Source organism: Delphinus delphis, chromosome 13 (assembly GCF_949987515.2).
Source record: "Delphinus delphis chromosome 13, mDelDel1.2, whole genome shotgun sequence".
Lineage (NCBI taxonomy): Eukaryota > Metazoa > Chordata > Mammalia > Artiodactyla > Delphinidae > Delphinus > Delphinus delphis.
The window spans coordinates 47,820,502-47,838,090 of record NC_082695.1 but is presented as its reverse complement, the minus strand read 5'-3'; the positions used below and the strand labels follow the sequence as shown (position 1 = coordinate 47,838,090).

The following is a 17,589-nucleotide window of genomic DNA, read 5'->3' as shown; positions in this document are numbered from 1 at the left end:
GAAGGAAATGAGTGCTCCGAAATTTGAGCCTCTTGGCTCCCCAGGCCTTTCTTATTAGTACACTTATTCTCCTAAGATTGGGCACAGCCTGACGATTAGAGGTAGCCATCAGGAGAAGAAGAAAAATAAATGGAATTTTGGGATATATTTTCTCTAATCAAGTTTTGATTAAGTATCTGTTTATTTTGCATTTTTGGTAACATAAAATATGACCTTGTTCCTTTTTTACTATTATTAAATGTATACTGTTTTGGAATAATCATATCAGTGTTTTTGCTTTATTTTTTTAACAGTATAAGGAAAAAATCAGAGCTCAAGTCTGAAATCCAATTTTTGTTGCAACTGAGGTCAAAAAATGAAGATTTTCTTAAACAGCTATACAAGGAAGCTTATAACATTGGTGCCGTTTTCCACCTAACCAGATTTAAAACAGAGGAATTAGAACAGAAAACAGCAGAAGTGAGAAGAAGATTCAAGGTTTGTATCTCTGTGTTCTTCTTAGTTATGAAAAGGGTAATGAGCCTGAATTTCATCGATTTAATATTGATAGAGTTTAATTTAAGCTATATTAGTCTTTTCAAAAAAGTCACTCCTTCTGATAAATCAGAAGAAAATCCCTTTTCTTCAGAGGTCCAGCCTGAATAGAAGAGAAATGGGGCTCAATGTAGCTAACTAACACTCATGTCTACTTTTTTCTATCACCAACCTTAAACTACCTGGATCACCAGAAGAGAGTGGTGCTTGGTTCAGTCTCATCCTACATATCTAACGTATAATAGTTCTGTCTCTGGTAGGAAGAAGGGATGCTGGGAAGTGCCCTTGCACAGTTACCAATGTAAGAAAAGGCTGTACCTACATTAGGCCTGCAAGTTATTAGATTCCAGGGTACCAAGCAATTAGTAGACCACAGAGCTGCAAAAACAACTGCTCATATGCGTCTAATCCATTCCTATGTGAGAGAGATGACAAATAGCCACTCCCTGCCACTTGGCATAGGGACTATCAAAGTCAACTCCGTTTTACCGCAAACCAGGGGACCACTTTAACAGGCTACTTCTGTCCATCACACATCACATCCGCACCTCTTCCATCTTTGGCGTTTTTTTTATTAAAGACTTTTGGTCATACAAGTATCTGTAAAATACAGAGTCTGTATTCTCTGTTTAAGCCCTGTAGTAGCACTATCTTCACTGAAGACTTTGTCTTGTGCTATTTAAATTTAGGACATGTAGATTGTCTGCCAGTAAATGTTTCTGTACTGTGACACCAGGATTTTCTTCCCATACTGAGTCCAGCTCTCCGACTGACTTGGTATATTGTGCCTATGTCCCTTCCCATGGGTTATTCAGTGGGATGTTCATATTTTATATGTTTCAAAATCAGTATAATAAAAGTTATGTATAGTAAAAATTAACCTCAAAATTATTTTAGAAATATAAGGAATGTGATTATATACATGGTTTAGCATATATAACAATATTATAGATGTCATTTATAATTTGCTTTGATTTTTCATTAACATGTGTTGCTCTATGGCCATCAATTAATTTTTTTTCATTGAGACTATCAGTGAAGACATCATGCACAGATGTGGCCACTTAATGTTTTTATTTATTCAGTTGACAGGAAACCCTTGGTATCATTCATGTATTTGTCCCATAGCTGTCACAACCTACTTTAATTCTTCAGACATATTGCTTCACTAACCTGAGGCACTAGTTTATTAAGAAGGATATTGCATTGAACTGTTTATTCTAAATTTTCCTGATGCCATAAGCTACAATATGTAGGTTAAGTGCAAATTTGATGTGACTCCACTATACTTGCTTTGCCAACCCAAATTGCCAGCCGAAAGCGAAGTGTCTTTCTAGCTAGATCAAGCCGAATTGAAGAAATTGTTCATCAGGTCCTTTAACTACTGTATGGCTGAGAGATAACTAGAAGGAAGCAACAGAAAGAAATTACTCCATCTAGGAAATATTCCCCTTTGCTACGCATGTCTGCTAATCTCTGAGTTGAATATATAGGACATTAAATTTCTAGTTGTATACATGTGTATCTGCATCAGAGTGGTAATGAATTAAAAATAAATTTCTAGATAGTCCTTAGACAATTCAGGTTTGTAGTAATTCATGTTTGTAGTTTCTACCTTTGCAATGACCCACTGTCTTTCATTGTCTAATTAATTAAAATCTATATAATTTTCTCAGTCAGGGCATCATGTTTTACTTGCAGAAAATTTTGTGTATTTGTTGATACTGAAATTAGTCCTTAATACATGTCTTCCAGAAATTAATTAGAGCCATACCACCTATAAGCTAGATCTGAAAAATAACCTTTTATAGCCTTAGAAGTAGACTTTCAGAATTATGTTTTTTTCAAATGCCTCTATAAAATGCCCAATAAGTTTTTGGCAGTCTTAAACTAGAAGCAACCCTGAACAATCAAAATATCTAGCAGTTTATGGAATATTCCAGCTATTACAAATGATTTGCCCCAATATTTCCATACCTTCAATCCCAATAACTGTTCTATTCAGAAAAGACATGATTAGCCAAGTCTTAGGATAAAATTAGCTGATAGTGATGGGAGATAAATCAATAAAAGGGTAATATGTGTTCAATTATGGTGTGAACAGAAAATCATCCAGTATTGTCTGGAGAATGTGATATTGTAACAAAAAAAATTCTTGAAAGCTTTCATCAGATGTTAAGTACTTCTTAACATTCAGTAGAAGATTTCTGTTCAAGCTGCAGGAATTTGGAGGATTTTTGCTTGAACATATCAGAATTCTGGTAGAAAAGTAAAATATCAAACCACTCTGGTTCCAGGTTAAAATGATGGTATTAGAACTAAGTGAAAACTTAGTAGAAAAGAAGGAAGGCAGTAGAAAGGAAGACATAGTTTTCTGCAAGCCTACTATATGCTGGACTCTATACATGTTAATTAATTTAGTGTTCATGATTCTGTGTGGTTGTTATTAATACACTCATTTTGGGGTGAAGTGATTTGCCCAAAGTAGCCTAGCTTTTAGGTAGCTGTGTAGACTTTGGGGACAAGGTCTTCTGATGCTGGCCTTGGAATAAACTAGTCAGTCAGATACTAACTACACATATACTCTGACAAACAAAGATTGAGTCAGGTTCAAAAATTCAAAATAACCATATTAGGGATGATTTTTAAGACTTTATTTTTTTAGGGCAGTATTAGGGTCACAGCAAAATTGAGTTGAAGGACACAGATTTCCCATATCCCCATGCTTCCACACATGCATAGCCTCACCCATTATCAACATACCCCAGCAGAGTGGTACATTTGATACAATCAATGAACATACATTGCCACATCATAATCACTCAAGGTCTATACTTTACATTATGGTTCACTCTTGATGTTGTGTACATGCCTTTATTTTGAACAAATGTATAATGGCATATGTCCATCATTATGGTATCATACAGAGTATTTTAACTTCCCTAAAACTCCTCTATACTCTGCCTATTCATTCCTCTCCCCACTCCCCAAACCATGGCAACAACTGATCTTTTACTCCATAGTTTTGCCTTTTCCAGAATGTCATATAGTTGGAATCATACAATATGTAGCCTTTTCAGATTGGTTTTTCTCACTTACTAATATACATTTAAGGTTCCTCTATGTGTTTCCATGACTTGATAGCTCATTTCTTTTTAGCACTGAAAAATATTCTGTTGTCTGGATGTACCACAGTTTATCCATTCACGTACGGATAAGTATCTAGATAGCTTCCAAATATTGGCAAACCCTCCAGAAAGTAGGCATAGAGAGAACTTACCTCCATATAATAAAGGCCATATATGACAAACCTACAGCCAACATCGTTCTCAATGGTGAAAAACTGAAACCATTTCCACTAAGATCAGGAACACAAGGTTGCCCACTATCACCACTATTATTCAACATAGTTTTGGAAGTTTTAGCCACAGCAATCAGAGAAGAAAAAGAAATAAAAGGAATCCAAATTGGAAAAGCAGAAGTAAAGCTGTCACTCTTTGCAGATGACATGATACTATGCATAGAGAATCCTAAAGACTCTACTATAAAACTACTAGAGCTAATCAATGAATTTGGTAAAGTTGCAGGATACAAAATTAATGCACAGAAATCTCTTGCATTCCTATACACTAATGATGAAAAATCTGAAAGAGAAATTAAGGAAACACTCCCATTTACCATTGCAACAAAAAGAATAAAATACCTAGGAATAAACCTACCTAAGGAGACAAATGACCTGTATGAAGAAAATTATAAGACACTGATGCAAGAAATTAAAGATGATACAAACAGATGGAGAGATATACCATGTTCTTGGATTGGAAGAATCAACATTGTGAAAATGACTATACTACCCAAAGCAATCTACAGATTCAATGCAATCCCTATCAAACTACCAATGGCATTTTTCACAGAACTGGAACAAAAAATTTCACAACTTGTATGGAAACACAAAAGACACCAAATAGCCAAAGCAACCTTGAGAAAGAAAAATGGAGCTGCAGGAATCAGGCTCCCTGACTTCAGTCTATAATACAAAGCTACAGTAATCAAGACAGTATGGTACTGGCACAAAAACAGAAATGTAGATCAATGGAACATGGTAGAAAGCCCAGAGATAAACCCACGCACATATGGTCACCTTATTTTTGATAAAGGAGACAAGAATATACAATGGAGAAAAGACAGCCTCTTCAGTAACTGGTCCTGGGAAAACTGGACAGCTATATGTAAAAGAATGAAACTAGAACACTCTGTAACACTATACACAAAAATAAACTCAAAATGAATTAAAGACCTAACTGTAAAGCCAGACACTACAAAACTCTTAGAGGAAAACATAGGCAGAACACTCTATGACATAAATCACAGCAAGATCTTTTTGACCCACCTCTTAGAGAAATGGAAATAAAAAATAAACTAATGGGACCTAATGAAACTTAAAAGCTTTTGCAGAGCAAAGGAAACCATAAACAAGACAAAAAGACAGCCCTCAGAATGGGAGAAAATATTTGCAAATGAAGCAACTGACAAAGGATTAATCTCCAAAATTTACAATCAGCTCATGCAGCTCAATAACAAAAAACAAACAACCCAATCCAAAAATGGGCAGAAGACCTAAATAGACATTTCTCCAAAGAGTATATACAGATTTCCAACAAACACATGAAAGAATGCTCAACATCAATAATCATTAGAAAGATGCAGATCAAAACTACAATGTGGTATTACCTCACACCAGTCAGAATAGCCATCATGGAAAAATCTACAAACGATAAATGCTGGAGAGGGTGTGGAGAAAAGGGAACCCTCCTACACTGTTGGTGGGAATGTAAATTGATGCAGCCACTATGGAGAACAGTATGGAGGTTCCTTAAAAAGCTAAAAATAGAACTGCCAGACGACACAGCAATCCCACTACTGGGCATATACCCTGAGAAGACCATAATTCAAAAAGAGTCATGTACCACAATGTCATCGCAGCTCTATTTACAATAACCAGGACATGGAAGCAACCTAAGTGTCCGTCGACAGATGAATGGATAAAGAAGATGTGACACATATATACAGTGGAATATTACTCAGCCATGAAAAGAAAAAAACTGAGTTATTTGTAGTGAGGTGGATGGACCTAGAGTCTGTCGTACAGAGTGAAGTAAGTCAGAAAGAGAAAAACAAATACCGTATGCTAACACATATATATTGAATCTAAAAACAAACAAAAAAGGGTCATGAAGAACGTAGGGGCAAGACAGGAATAAAAACGCAGACCTACTAGAGAATGGACTTGAGGATACGGGGAGGGGGAAGGGTAAGCTGGGACGAAGTGAGGGAGTGTAATGTACTTATATATACTACCAAATGTAAAATAGAAAGCTAGTGGGAAGCAGCCACATAACACAGGGAGATCAGCTCCGGAGCTTTGTGACCTCCTAGAGGGATGGGATAGGGAGGATGAGAGGGAGATGCAAGAGGGAGGAGGTGTGAGGCTATATGTATATGTATAGCTGATTCACTTTGTTATAAAGCAGAAACTAACACACCATTGTAAAGCAATTATCTTCCAATAAAGATGTTAAAAATAAATAAAAATAAAGCCACTATAAACATCCATGTGCAGGTTTTTGTGTGGATATAAGTTTTCAAGTCCTTTGGGTAAATACCAAGAAATGTGATTGCTGGATCTTTTAATAAGAATATATTTAATTTTGTAAGAAACTACCAAACTGGATTCCAGAGTGGCTGTACTGTTTTGCATTCGTACCAGCAATGCATGAGAGTTCCTGTTACTTCACATCCTCGCCAATAGTTGTTGTTGTCAGTGGTCACGATTTTGGCCATTGAAATAGGTCTGTAGAACTAGCTTACTGTTGTTTTAATTTACATTTCTCTGATGACACGTGATGAGGAGCATCTTTCATATGCTTATTTGCCATTGTATATCTTCTTTGGTGAGATGTCCATTAAGGTCTGTGATATATTTTAAATCAGGTTTATTTTCTTACTATTGAGTTTTCAGGTTTTTTCAATAATATTTTAGATAACAGCCCTTTATCAGGTGTGTCTTTTGCAAAACCTTCTCCTGCTCTGTGTCTTGTCTTCTCACTTTTGACATTGTCTTTCACAGAGCAGAAGTTTTAATTTTAATGAAGTCCAGCTTATCAATTCTTTCTTTCATGGATCATGCCTTTGGTGTTATATCTAAAAAGTCATTGCCATACCCAAGGTCATCTAGGTTTTCTCCTATGTTATTATCTTCTGAGAGTTTTGTAGTTTTGCATTTTACAATTAGGTCTGTGATTCTTTTTGAATTAATTTTTGGGAAAGGTGTAAAGTCTGTGACTAGCTTCAGTTTTTTTGCATGTAGATGTCTAGTTGTTCCAGCCTCATTTGTTGAAAAGACTTTCTTTGCTCCATTAGGTACTCATTGTTCCTTTGTCAGAGATCAGTTGACTGTATTTCTGTGGGTCTATTTCTGGACTCTTTGTTTTGTTCCATTGATCTATTTGTCTGTTCTTTTGCCAATACCACACTGTTTTAAATACTGTACCTTAGTAGTATGTCTTGATATTGAGTGTTGTCAGCTCTCCATCTTTGTTTTTCTTCAATATGGTGTTGCCTCTTCTGGGTCTTTTGCCTCTCCTTTGGAATTAGTTTGTCAGTATTCCCAAAATAACTTGCTGGGATATTGATAGGGGATAAATTGAACTTATAGATCAAGTTGGGGTGAACTGACTTCTTAACATTGTTGAGTCTGCCTATGCATTAACATGGAATATCTCTACATTTATTTAGTTTTTTAATTTCATCAGAGTTTTTTAGTTTTTTTGTATGGCTCTTGTACATATTTTGTTAGATTTATATCTAAGTATTTCATTAAGGGGAGTACTAATTTAAATGATGTTGTGTTTTTAATTTACAATTACACTTGTTTATTTTTATTATATAGGAAAACAATTGATATTTGTGTATTAACCTTGTGTTAATTGCTATAATTGCTTATTTAGTTCCAGAAGTATTTTTGATAATTGTTTCAAATTTTTACATAGACAGTCGTGTCATTCACAAACAAAGACAGTTTTTCTTCCTTCCCAATCTGTATATCTTTAATTTGCTTTTCTTGTCAATGCATTTTCAAGGATTTCCAGTACAATACTGAAAAGGATTGTTGAGGTGGGACATCTTTGCTTGTTTGTACCTGACCCTAGTGGTAAATTTTGAGTTTTTCACCATTGACTATAACGGTAGCTGTAGATTTTTTGTAGATATTCTTTATCAAGTAGAGGAAGTTCCTCTTTATTTTAACTTATTGAGAGTTTTTACCACGAATGAATGTTGGATATTGTCTAATGTTTTTTCTGTACTTATTGTTACGAACGTGTGATTATTTCCTCATTAGCCTGTTGATATAATTGATTACATTAATTGATTTTCAAATGTTGTACTAGCCTTGCATACCTGGGATAAATCCTGCATAGTCATGGTGTATAATTCTTTTTACACATTGTTGAATTTGATTTGCTAATATTTTGTTGAGGACTTTTACATCTATTTTCATGAGTGATATTGGTCTGTAATTTTCTCTTGTAATGTCTTTGTCAGGTTTTGGTATTACAGTAATGCTGCCTTCATAGAGTGAGTTAGGAAGTAGTCCCTCTGCTTCTATCCTCCAAAGGAAATTGTAGAGAATTAGTATAATTTCTTCCTAAATGTTTGGTAGAATTCACTAATAAACCCCTCTGGGCTTGATGCCTTTATTTTGGAAGGTTATTAAGTATTGATCCCATTTCTTTAACAGACCTATTTAGATCATCTGTTTCTTCTTGTATGAGTTTTGGCAGATTGTGTCTTTCAAGGAATTGGTCCATTTCATCTCGGTTATCTAATTTTTCAGCAAAGAGTTTTTCACAGTGTTCCTTTATTATCCTTACAATATCCATGGGACCTGTAATTATGTCTCCTGTTTCTTTTCTTCTGCTGACTTTGGATTTAATTTGCTCTTCTTTTTATAGTTTCCTAAGGTGGAAACTTAGATTTTTGATGTTAAATCTTTCTTTTCTAACATATGCATTCAATGCTTTGAATTTCCTTCTAAGCTCTGCTTTTGCTGCATATCACAATTTTGATAAATTACGTCCCCATTTTTATTTAGTCAAAAATATTTTAAAATTCTCTTGAGATTGATTCCTTGACCATGTATTATTTAAAAGTATGCTTTTTAGTCTTTAAATATTTAGGGACTTTCCAGTTATCTTTCTGTTATGGATTTCTAGTTTAATTCCCTTGTTGTCTGATCACAGACATTGTATGATTCCTTTTTTATAACTTTTTATTTTATATTGGAGTATAGTTGATTAACAATGCTGTGTTAGTTTCAGGTGTACAGCAAAGTGATTCTGTTATACATATATGTGTATGATTCCTTTTTTAAAAGTTTGTTTAGATGTTTAAGGGTCATTTTTTCTCTTTTTTTAAATTGAAGTATAGTTGATTTACAATGTTGTGCTAGTTTCTTGTACAGAAATGTAGTTCATTTATACATAAATACATTTGTATTTTTTCATATTCTTTTCCATTATGATTTATTACAGGATATTGACTGTATCAATAGTTCCCTGTGCTATATAGTAGTAGGACCTTGAGGTTTATCTACTTTATATAGAGTAGTTTGTATCTGCTAATCCCAAACTCCTAATTTATCCCTCCCCACCTCCTTTCCCCTTTGGTAACCATAAGTTTGTTTTCTATGTCTGTGAGTCTGTTTCTGTTTCATCACTTGTGTCATGGTTTAGATTCCACATATAAGTGATATCATATGATATTTGCCTTTCTCTGTGTGACTTACTTCACTTAGTATGATAATCTCTAGGTCCATCTGTGTTGCTGCAAATGGAATTATTTCATTCTTTTTTATGGCTGAGTAGTATTTTTAATGCTAGGAAAAGACAATGTGTTGTCCTTAGAATGTTCTTGGCCACGGTAATATGGTCTATAACTTTACAGTTTAGAAGTTTGTGACTTTGCTTGAGTTCTTTTTCAAATATTTCAACCAACCCTTAACTCCTTTTTAGAGAAAAATCTTGGCCCTGCCTTCAAATACTATTTGTTCGTCTCTGAATCAAAGTTTATAGGGCCTTTATTTGAGCAAAGTAAAAATCAAAACCTTCTAAAAAGCTTTCTTGAAGAGCATAATTTCTGCCACTCCAGGCCTCTTTAGAGCAAGTCCATCTTGTTCAATGGACAGAACAAAACAACCTTAATAAGCCACAATTTGATTTGTGCACTATGCAACTTCTATCACAATTCCAGGTGAAACTGGTGGTATTTTTAAAATGGTTATAAAATGGACATTCTGATAATTTATTCATTTTGATTCTTGAGAATTTATGCTTCCTAGTCAAATCTAGAGGATATTACTTTTGACCCATGTGCAATAGCCTTTATTGAGTTATGAGCTGATATTACATCCTTGGCCTTTAACAAAGGTTGGTAAAAGTAATGGTCAAAATTGACCATTGCTGCTTGTTTTTTCATACTAATGAGAGATATGGTCATACTGCTCAAGATGGTCAAAAATCTATGCACCTAGTTTACTTTAGATTTCAGAACTAAGAGAAAACTTTTCTTGATAAAATTGTATTCCTTCTCTTATTAATAATTAGGCATTCTCCAAAGTTTCATGTTTCCCTCTGGTTTAAGCAGCCTAGAAGCTCAGAGTCATTTATGCTTTTAATTGCTAGCATAATCACTCTTCTTTAGCCCTTTCTATGAAACATATTTACAACTTAGATCTTGTACTCTTTTACGTTTGTTCCATTTGATTTTAGTTTACTAAGATTCTTCCCTACTACATTCAGAGGCAGAATACTTTGTCAAAGTTGAGTGAAAGGAAGCCATTAACTGTAATATTGGGAGCATCCAATTAGTGGTACATGTTTGCTGGGAAAAAGCATTAAGGCACAGATAAAACAGAAGTAGTGTGAAGGTATATTAAGATGTAAGTCCTTCAGATGGCAGCTGGGTATCCCCTTAGTTAAGTATCAGAAAAGTTTATTTTCCTGACACATGTATGAGGGAGTAAATAAACCTGAAAAATATGATAGAAATAAAGCATGTTGATGGTGCAAACATTTGAGGACAGAAAAAAACTTTATTTGACTTGGTGCAAAAACTACATGAAAACATAACTTCCATTTCCATTCTACTGGATTACAGATTTGTTTGGCAGAAAAGAGGTGATGAATTAGCTCTTCAGCATTTCCATTTCAATCTGTGAATTTTGTTTTTTTTTTTCTCCCTTTTCAAAGAGAAATGTGATTTTGTTGATCAAGTATAGGTTTTGGAGTCAAATGTTTCATTAATTTAAATCCTGGTTCTGCTAATTATTTATTTTGAGAATATTACTTACCCATATTGAGCCTAGGTTTCTCATCTCTTAAATGAGTGTAACAATACTTCTGTTGTACCTTTGTGTGATAAATAAATAATATTGTATATAAAACATTTAACTTGGAGCCTGACAGATAATATATTTTCAAAAGTATTAGGAATAAACAACGTAAAGAACACTTCATAGAAGGAGGCTGGCTACCTTAACTTTTTTGGACAGTCTTTAATAACTGACACATTTAACTCATGTCTGTCTCCTGATAAATGTGTAGATTCTGAAAAACACACTGAAAGTAATAGTTGTTTGTTGAATGCTTAATGCGAATACTGCCTTGGGTGAACTCCTTTGTATGTGTTATGTTCAACTCTCACAGTAATTTTGTAGAAAAGAGTATGTTATCCCAATTTTACATCTATGAAAACTAATATTTGATAAAGGCAAAGACATTGATATATCGACTCTCATAAGCTGCTGGAGTTTCCAACTCACTGTAAATTAGTATTGACAGAACCTTTCTGGAAAGTAATTTATCAGTGTAAGTAAAGAATTTTAAATACATTCATAATCTATAATTCATCAACATTATTTCTAAAAATATGACTTAAAGTCACCAGATAACAAAGATGGACAAAAACTTTAAAGATGCATATTTAAAGGTTTATAATTAATTACATAATAACTGCCAGAAAGTATGCTACAGGAGGACAAGAATTATTGTCTGTTTTGTACACTGCTGCATCGCTAGACCTAACAGTGCTTAGAACAAAGTAGGTACTCTATAAATGTTTATGGAAAGCATGAATACATAGTTAGTGGGAAAATTTAAATACACAGATTTCTAGGAAATAGAGTAGTAGTTAAATATATGAGTGCAAAGATAAATTGCAAATTCATTTAATTTAGAATTTAAAAAATTAATGGAAGTTCTGTTTTTTTAGTGGCTGAAAAAGACCTTATTAGGCTGACTCTACCAAAGATAATATTTAATCCGTGGACCTAAAAAGGAATACACCAAAAAGTCAAAATGTGTATCTCTGGGTTTGGGGGTTCACTTTAATTTTTTTTTAATTTAAAAATATTTCTACAAAAAAAGACACATATACCTTCATTAAAAAAAAAAGATAAAATAGCATCGTTGTGTTTATGTTTGGATATTACCAAGTTGGGCTGCCACCTGTATTGTCTATTAGGGTTCTGACCACCAAAAACTGCCCTGGCAGTGCCCAGCCAGAGCTGTCCTGCCCCACTAATTCAGCCCAGCACAGTTATTTGCACAAATCCCAAATTTTCCTTTATGATTTTAATTCTTAATTTTAAAGTCTGTTTCTCTCTGTTCGTGGTCTCATGCCTTATGTAATGAATTCTACAGCTTTTTTCTTAGTGCCCCTTCTGTCACTGGAAATCAAACTGATGCTACATCCGTGATTCTGAGCTTAGATCTATTTATGTTTAGTGTCTCCTCCCATTTTCTCTTTAAACGTGGGTCTCTGGACACATAGCATTGACTGTTCCATGCTTTGCTCTTCAGCTGTCCTTTCTTGTAGCACAGGAGTCTCTTCCACTAGAATAGCTCTCTGCTGCCACCTTCTGGTATCTGGCTGCTAAAGCCAGGCAGCAGGTCAAAGGTGACTTTCAGTGTGGGCTCTTCCCAACCTCTTGAGATGCTGTCACCCCCTTTCCCTCGGCTTCTTTCAAACTCTTCAAAGTGATCTTTTTATACATTTTTATTTATTTTCTGCAAAACCAGAATTGAGTAGTTGAAACAGAGACCTTACAGACCCAAAGTCTAAATTATTTACTATCTAGCCCTTTACAGGGAAAGCTTGCAGACCCCTGCTCTAAAGAATGTAGGAATAGCAGACGTAGGGAGCAGCCACAGCCTTTAGGGATGCAGGAAAGTATCCACATAAGGATCAATTGTGGAAGAAGCTGCCTCCTGCAAAGCAGAATAAGGCCTCATAGGAAAGGGTGTTCAGTGTTCAGTGGATGGTCCGTAAGCAGAGAAACTTGGTGAAGGTTGACTGGAGTTTGAATGGAATTTCTGGGTAGAGCACCTGGCTGGAAGGCGAGCACTATTGGTTCCTCACAGACCAGCTGACAGCAGTTCTGCAAGTGGAAGGAGAAATCAATCGAAACCAAAACAAGGCTGGGAAGCCCCTTGCTGCTGCCTCGTAAGCCCCTCCACGCCCTCTACTGATAAAGCCTCATTTACTCCAGTTGGCAAAAGAAAACTGTTTACATTACTAGATCCAGCTCCGGTATCTCAAATTAGAGTTAAAAATTTGAGCTAAGGATTTAGAGCTGAGGCAGAAATATATAGTCCACATGCAAACTTCTCTGATTCAGTTGGGTGCTACATGTGGTCGAGCACCATGTATTGCATTTATCTGTTATAACTTTGAGGCCCCTTTAATTTTACAGTGTCCCCTACATTTTTGTTAAATTTGTCTTCCATTGCGTAGACATTTTTTAAAGAGTCTAGGCCAGTTACTTTGCAGAATTTCTCTCAGTGTGGACTTATATTTCTGTTTACTCATGATTACATTCAGGTAAAACACTTTTGGCAGGAATGTTACGTAAGTTATAATATTGTATCAATTAGACATATCACAAAACACACTGTATAAGTTTTTCTCATAACTAGTGATAGTAAGTTTGATTATTTGGTTAAAGTTGTGGTCAACAGGTTTATCCATCTCCCTATTATGATTAATAAGTACTCAACTGAGTGATATTGCAAGAATATGCAACTATCTTTGTTTCCAAAAAGTCTTCATCCAGTGGACTTAGCACTCATTGGTAATTCTTGGTTGAATCCATTATTGTAACAGGTGTGAAATGGTGATGTTACTGGGCTTTCATTCTCTTTACCACGCATTGGCAATTTGAAAAACCGAAAAACCTGGCACTGGTTGGGCTGCAGGCCGTGTTCCTGAAAAAGGCACTCTTCTTGCAGTTCTTATTCAGTTACTTATCTCCCTGCCTTTCCTACCACCTCAAGTATTTCCCTAGGTCTCAGGGAAAACATCCTATAGACCTTGTTTTACTCTCCTCAAGATGCTCTTTATGAATGAGAATATGATTATGATATTTTAATGAATCGCAAGTTTCTCATATAAAAAGATTTCTAAAAAACATATTTTTGAATTTGAAAAACCCTGAAATTTTAGCAATTTTTGCTATTTGTTAATGCATTTGTTCAATAAATTGTTCATTCAGCAAATATTGTGTACCAGACAGAGTACTGGAAACTGAGGGTAGAGTAGGGGGCTTACTTCAAAGTGCTAAAGAGTGTGCCCAAGCTGTAGTATCAGCAATTTTGAGTATTGATACTTGTTGAGTGTTAGTCATGGGGCAAGTGCCATGACATCTATGATCTTAGTTTTCTCATCTTTGAATGTGGACAACTGTAGCTAGGTCACTAAATGGATATGATGATTCACTTACATACAGATGCGTGCATGTGCAAGCACACACACACACACACACACACACACACACAGGCAGCTCTCACTTTGCACAGCATCAAGTTAGCTGAAACTTGTGCATATCTGAGCCATGTTCCTATTTTGCATGGTCCCCACATGCACAAGTTTCAGTAAGCATGGCATCCTACAAGACGAGGGCTGCCTGTATATATAAAACATTCTAGGAAATTGCCTGGGATACAGCAAATTCTCAAAAGTGGTACTTATATGATTAAATCCAGAAATCTTTTTACAACTACTGTAGCTCTTTGTCATTGTCCAGCCTCTCTTTTTGAACGTTTTCAATGATAGTGCAATCAGTGTTTTACCAAGAAGACCACACTTTTTTCTTTTTTAGCATCTTTATTGGAGTATAATTGTTTTACAGTGGTGTGTTAGTTTCTGTTTATAACAAAGTGAGTCAGCTATATGTATACATATATCCCCATATCTCCTCCCTCTTGGGTCTCCCTCCCACCCTCCGTATTCCACGCCTCTAGGTGGTCACAAAGTACCAAGCTGATCTCCCTGTGCTATGCAGCGGTTACCGCTAGCTATCTATTTTACATTTGGTAGTGTGTATATGTCCATGCCACTCTCTCACTTTGTCCCAGCTTACCCTTCCCCCTCCTCATGTCATCTACGTCTGCGTCTTTATTCCTGTCCTGCCCCTAGGTTCTTCATAACCATTTTTTTTCTTAGATTCCATATATATGTGTTAGCATACGGTATTTATTTTTCTCTTTCTGACTTACTTCACTCTGTATGACAGACTCTATGTCCATCCACGTCACTACAAATAACTCAGTTTCGTTTCTTTTTATGGCTGAGTAATATTCCATTGTATATATGTGCCACTTCTTCTTTATCCATTCATCTGTTGATGGACACTTAGGTTGCTTCCATGTCATGGCTATTGTAAATAGAGCTGCGATGAACATTGTGGTACATGACTCTTTTTGAATTATGGTTTTCTCAGGGTATATGCCCAGTAGTGGGATTGCTGGGTCGTATGGTAGTTATTATTTTTTTTTAACATCTTTATTGTAGTATAATTGCTTTACAATGGTGTGTTAGTTTCTGCTTTATAACAAAGTGAATCAGTTATACATATACATATGTTCGCATGTCTCTTCCCTCTTGCGTCTCCCTCCCTCCCACCCACCCTATCCGACCCCTCCAGGCGGTCACAAACCACCTAGCTGATCCTCCTGCGCTTTGTGGCTGCTTCCCACTAGCTAGCTATTTTACGTTTGGTAGTGTATATATGTCCATGCCACTCTCTCACTCTGTCACAGCTTACCCTTCCCCCTCCCCATATCGTCAAGTCCATTCTCTAGTAGGTCTGTGTCTTTGTTCCCGTTTTACCCCTAGGTTCTTCATGACATTTTTTTTTCTTAGATTTCATATATATGTGTTAGCATACGGTATTTATCTTTCTCTTTCTGACTTACTTCACTCTCTATGACAGACTCTAGGTCCATCCACCTTACTACAAATAACAATTTCGTTTCTTTTTATGGCTGAGTAATATTCCATTGTATATATGTGCCACATCTTCTTTATCCATTCATCTGATGATGGACACTTACGTTGCTTCCATGTCCTGGCTATTGTAAATAGAGCTGCAATGAACATTTTGGTACATGACTCTTTTTGAATTATGGTTTTCTCAGGGTATATGCCCAGTAGTGGGATTGCTGGGTCATATGGTAGTTCTATTTGTAGTTTTTTAAGGAACCTCCATACTGTTCTCCATAGTGGCTGCACCAATTCACACTCCCACCAGCACTGCAAGAGGGTTCCCTTTTCTCCATACCCTCTCCAGCATTTATTGTTTGTAGATTTTTTTGATGATGGCCATTCTGACCGGTGTGAGATGATATCTCATTGTAGTTTCGATTTGCATTTCTCTAATGTTTAATGATGTTGACCATTCTTTCATGTGTTTGTTGGCAATCTGTATATCTTCTTTGGAGAAATGTCTATTTAGGTCTTCTGCCCATTTTTGGATTGGGTTGTTTGTTTTTTGTTATTGAGCTGCATGAACTGCTTGTAAATTTTGGAGATTTATCCTTTGTCTGTTGCTTCATTTGCAAATATTTTCTCCCATTCTGAGGGTTGTCTTTTCATCTTGTTTATGGTTTCCTTTGCTGTGCAAAAGCTTTTAAGTTTCATTAGATCCCATTTATTTATTTTTGATTTTATTTCCATTTCTCTAGGAGATGGTTCAAAAAGGATCTTGCTGTGATTTATGTCATAGAGTTGCAGAATTAAAAAAGCAACATATCCCCAGTGTTCATAACCTTCTTAGCAGATTCTGTTTGAGAACCAGCTATGGCATCACTGGCAGATTGGCACCTCTTGAACACAAAGTCTCTGTTCCATTCCTCTCTCTGTGGAATAGGCGGCTGAGTTACAGAATCTAACGATCCTGTTGCCTGGAAAGTCTCATGGAAAGGCAGACTTTGCAAGGACATGAGAGTCAGAAGGCTCTACACTAAATATTCCACTCATGTTGACGGGTCCTAGGTATCCAGGTGTCACTGAGATCCTAAGTCAATGAGATAAAGTCCCTGGGCTCTCAGTGTGGATTAGCATCCTGCTTCCAATGTGTGCTAGCTTTTTGCTTTTTGGCAATTTATATAATCTGTCCCAGTTTTCCCATTTGCAAAAGGGGACAATAATAGCGATTTCATGGATTTCATTATGAAGTTGAAACAAGGTAACTCTACATAGTAGGCAGGTATAATACTTTAGTCATAAGTCTTAGTAGCACTAATAGTAGTTCTATCAAGGGGATTCATGACGTATATATGTATTGTTTAGTGGACATAACTGCCCAGATTCTACTTCAGGAATCAGTTAAGTCACTTTGCTTAAGGTCATTCCCCTTCCTGGGACAGCTCATTACCAACGACTGATAAATAGAGGAGTAGCCTTGCCACCTTGGTCTGACTTGGGGCAAAGCTGAAGGCCCCTTCTTGCTCCAGGACTCCCCATGGAGCTGACTGAGGTTGTTGTTGGGCTGCTTTGCAGCTCAGCCTATGTTTCTGCCCAGTCCTTGATCTTCTCCCTGTCTTCCCACTGTTCCCCGCTCCAGTCCAATAGGAGTTGATTCCAGGTGCACTCCTTAATAAGAATCCTGCATACCAAACCCCACCTCAGAGTCAGCTTTACAGAGAATGCTGCCTGTGA

At 36.0% G+C, this 17,589-nt stretch overlaps 1 protein-coding gene across 1 annotated transcript in view; it reads left to right on the top strand.

The window, feature by feature from the left end:
* The window catches only part of CCDC178 (coiled-coil domain containing 178), a 234,081-nt gene that overhangs the window by 98,929 nt on the left and 117,563 nt on the right, over positions 1 to 17,589 (top strand). Inside the window, exon 12 of the mRNA XM_060027775.1 lies at positions 294 to 477. Within this exon, the coding sequence (XP_059883758.1) occupies positions 294 to 477 (184 nt within the window). The remainder of the gene's footprint in view (positions 1 to 293; positions 478 to 17,589) is intronic.